At 39.1% G+C, this 4165-nt stretch overlaps 1 protein-coding gene across 1 annotated transcript in view; it reads left to right on the top strand.

The window, feature by feature from the left end:
- LOC106529821 (glutamate receptor ionotropic, kainate 5) overlaps nucleotides 1-4165 on the top strand; it is a gene marked incomplete at its 5' end in the record, with an annotated part of 59723 nt that overhangs the window by 46193 nt on the left and 9365 nt on the right. The window contains 1 exon segment of the mRNA XM_014025333.1: nucleotides 665-793. Coding sequence (XP_013880787.1) covers nucleotides 665-793 — 129 coding nt within the window.

Raw genomic sequence — 4165 nt, forward strand, 5'->3', positions numbered from 1 at the left:
GTATTTGTCTTGTTTACATGAATATGGTCTTTTTATTTGTCCTGAAGTGTACAATAATAAATAATTTAATAATAACTATTTTTTTGGTTTTACAATGTCACCTCCACTGACCGTAAAGGTTTCTGAAAAGTCCTTGAAAAGGCCCACGGACCACCAGTTGATAATCACAGTTGTAGCTTGTTTTGCGGTTCTGGACACATTTTAATATGGAGACAAGGAACACAAACGGCTTTTTTGATCGTTAAGGTTGCAGACCCCTGCATTAGAGGATATTCAGTGTTTTTATCATGTGTTCATTCTAATGCCCTGTTAGTGCTGACTTTAGWTGTGGTAATGACATAATTTATAGACCTACTGTAATGTAGAATATGTTGTTTTTATCTGCTCACACAGCAGTTTAAATAATTATTTAAAGAAGTTCTTTTCGAGCAAGCTCCACTGGTTGTTTCATTTTCCTACAGACAGAGTAGATTAGCAATCATTAAAACACTTTCTTAGTTCAGATGCCRACCATCTCTCAGGTCAAGCTTCGTTTATTTTAAATATAGAGAACTAAAGGAGTGGAAACGATCCAGTGAGCCGACCGTCTGACAGAAGTAATGTGAGCAGAGAGACATCTTTTCAGACTGAAGTAGTGTTTTACTCTGCTCCTCTCCCCGCTCAGGTTCTCCGTACAGAGATGAGATCACTCTGGGGATTTTACAGATGCAGGAGAGCAACAGGCTGGAGATCCTGAAGAGACGCTGGTGGGAGGGAGGACAGTGCCCCAAAGAGGAGGACCACCGAGCCAAAGGTGGGCTTTTCAGCTTTTTACATGTCAGCCTTGCAAAGGCCTTTTTATAGAGTCAGTATTTAAAGTTTTATTTATCATTAAACCACTCTGTTACACTTTTATTTCTATTTTCACCAGTGTGTGCAACAAATGTTTTACAAAATAAACCTATTTTTTTTTCTTTTTCTAATGTCTCATTTTCAATCACTTTTTGTTAGAAAAAAAATATTGGGTGACCAAATAAAATATGTGGATTAGCTTTTAGGTAGTTGGTAATCAAAATGGTATTACATTAAAAAAAAGTTATTGACTGTAGTCAGCTGGTCTGTCTTTTTTAAATGCATTGATATTAATATMGAAGTACTCCAGTTTTGTCCCACAGAACAAAAACAAGCAAGTTAAATTATTTGGTGATTAGAGTGTGTCTCATTTGTCTCCATGTGTCCCTGTGATGGACTTGAGTCCTGTCCATGGTGTCCCCCGTTCCTCCACAGTGACTGCTGGAGTTAAGCTCCAGCTCCCAGTGACCCAGATAGAAAAAAGTGGGTGACAAAGATGGATGGATCGTTCTATTTTTATGTAACACTTTATCCCCCCTCAAAAAAAAAAAAGATTTAAATCATGAGAATTGTTRATTTGTTTTTGTGTCAAATGACAAACTGCGCTACAATCAAGATTAAGTAAACGCACCTGGCTGCATGATGAAAGCAGTCATTGAGTGACAGATCAACACATTAAATCTCCACGCACGGACTGGAGCTACCATTCAGCCGAGCCCTGAAACTGAGACAAACTGCCGGGACAGATGGTGCAGTCCTTAAAAATGTGCCACAATTAGTCTTTAACTGGTCAAAACGGAGCCCGGTTCCACCGGAGTCAACACTTTGCAGGAAGACGGATGTTGCCAGATGTTCTGTAGTGGTGTGTTTAACACCGTGTGTTTTTGGAAGATATGCAGGTTTGCTGCTACAGTCAGAAATGTTTTATATGATTAATGGCAAGAAATGTAAGTGAAACTAATGTAGGAATGAGAGGCAGAAAGTTACGTTTTTCAACATTTTATAAGGATGTTTTTTTTTTTCAGATTTATTGATTTGTAATCATTAAACGTGGGCACACACTCAATGTAAATAAAACTCTGCTGAATTTGGCACAAAATAAAAACTTGCACAGTAGAGGGTTGAGTCACATGACTGACATTAGTCTGGCTGTAAAGTTTAACACATCTGGTAATAATAACAGCAAATAAATATCAAAACCTGTCAGTATTTGTGTTTTCTACCTTAAAGTGAAATTTCTTTTTTCTTTTTTCTTCTTTTTTTGTGTGTATTTCAAATGGTTTACATTTCATTTGAGGTGGGACATGACATAAAAAACATTGACATGACATATTTTTTTACTAGATGTCCCAATTTCTCCATCTGTCCATTGATTTTACAGAATGACATTTTTTATCCTTCTGGTCAACACAGTTCATTTTACGTCGGCTGTTTTCTCGCTGTAACGAGACAATAGGTGTGACTTTTTTTCTCTCTGATTAGGTCTTCAGCAGCTGATCATAGATCTCTTGTTCAGCCTGTGTATCGATGAGCTGTCATTTGTTTGTGCAGCTRTCTTCATTCCTGGATCAGGAAAAAAAAAGTCCCTGAAGATTTCTCTCCCTTGTTCCATGTATTGTGAGGACGATAATGAGTTGTTTAAAAGTCAGCGTACCAGGGTTAAAATCTTTTCAGTTGCAGGTTTTGAMTATTTGTTTGAAATCAACTCAATACAGTGTCCTCAAACTTGAATTTKTGTTCGTGTAAACTGTAACAAAATCAAGTCATTAAGGTGCTGTTCAGTCTCGTGGAGTGGGTTTTTGCTGCTGATTACAGAGTAAACAAACTGTTTGATTGTATGTTTCAGTGTGTTTATGCAAGTCATCCAAATATGGAAGTATTTAAGATCTTTTTTTCTTGAAGAAAAACAAAAATAAATTTAAGAAAACAGGGCATTTTATTTAAATCCAGTCTTTCTTTGCAGAACAATTCCAAGCACTGCAGATCTAGTTGTTACTCTGAGCGCTTGTGTGTAAGCAGTTGAAAGGCTTGAGTTTGACAGCAGCTGGGATGAAGGACATGCAATATCACTCTTTCACACATTTGGAGTGCCACAGCCTGTCACTGCAGAAGCTCTTCAGTGCTGTCACGATCTCACACGGGTTAAGAGACGGTAAAGATAGCGTGGCAATTTCCCATCGCTCACCACSCGCACTGGGCTGAAGGGAGCCCAGGATGAAACGTATCTCCCCGACCAGTTTAGTGAGTCTCTTACCTTCAGCAGTCGAAATGCTGCTGACCTCTCCAAAAAAAAAAAAAAAGAAAAAAAAAGGAAAAGAAAACAGAATCAGAAATTACTGTCAGGTATGCATGCTGCACTGCGAAAAAAATACAAATAAAACATCTGACTCCTCTCAGCAGACTCATTTGCTCTGACACTTGYTGTAAAACATATTCAGGTTAAGTGTCAAGTCTAGTGGTTTTTAAATTTACCTCTTAAGGCCCTGCCACACTAGACAACTTATGCCAACTTATGAATTATTTTTATGTCTAAATTGCTAATAAAAGTTAAATATTTGATCAATTTGTTCAAATTGCATTATGTACACGCAGAAAAGTTGCTTTCTGATGACTGTTACAATTCCATCCTCAATGTAGACGTCTTTAAAAATGTTTATAGGTTGAGATAAATTGTCCAGTGTGACAGGGCCTTTAAGAACACATGTTCTCACAATGCAGGGTCTCTGCAGTACATGTCCTGTGGGCTGACTTGGGCCTACCTGTGATTGGCAGAGGTTTTGATGTGGGCGGAGTTAGCCCTACCTGTGATTGGCAGAAGTTTTGATGTGAGCCAAGTTGGCTCTACCTGTGATTGGAGGTCTTGATGTGGGCAGAGTTAGCCCTACCCATGATTGGCAGAGGTCTTTATGTAGGCGGAGTTGGCTCTACCCATGATTGGTGGAGGTCTTGATGCGAGCCAAGTTAGCTCTACCCGTTATTGACGGAGGTCTTGATGTGGGTGGAGTTAGCCCTACCCGAGATTGGTGGAGGTCTTGATATGGGCTGAGTTAGCCCTACCTGTGATTAGCAGAGGTTTTGATGTGAGCCAAGTTGGCTCTACCCGTGATTGGAGGTCTTGATGTGGGCGAAGTTAGCCCTACCCATGATTGGCAGAGGTCTTTATGTGGGCGGGGTTATCCCTACCCGTGATTGGTGAAGGCCTTGATGTGGGCAAAGTTAATCCTACCTGTGATTGGTGAATTTGATTTGATTTTTTTTTGTTTGATTTATTTATTTAACAGGAAAAGATTACTAAAAATCAAGCCTGACTCAGCATAATTGCTGTTTTACAGCA

The sequence above is a fragment of the Austrofundulus limnaeus genome, unplaced genomic scaffold, assembly GCF_001266775.1.
Source record: "Austrofundulus limnaeus strain Quisiro unplaced genomic scaffold, Austrofundulus_limnaeus-1.0 Scaffold469, whole genome shotgun sequence".
NCBI classification, from domain to species: Eukaryota; Metazoa; Chordata; class Actinopteri; order Cyprinodontiformes; family Rivulidae; genus Austrofundulus; species Austrofundulus limnaeus.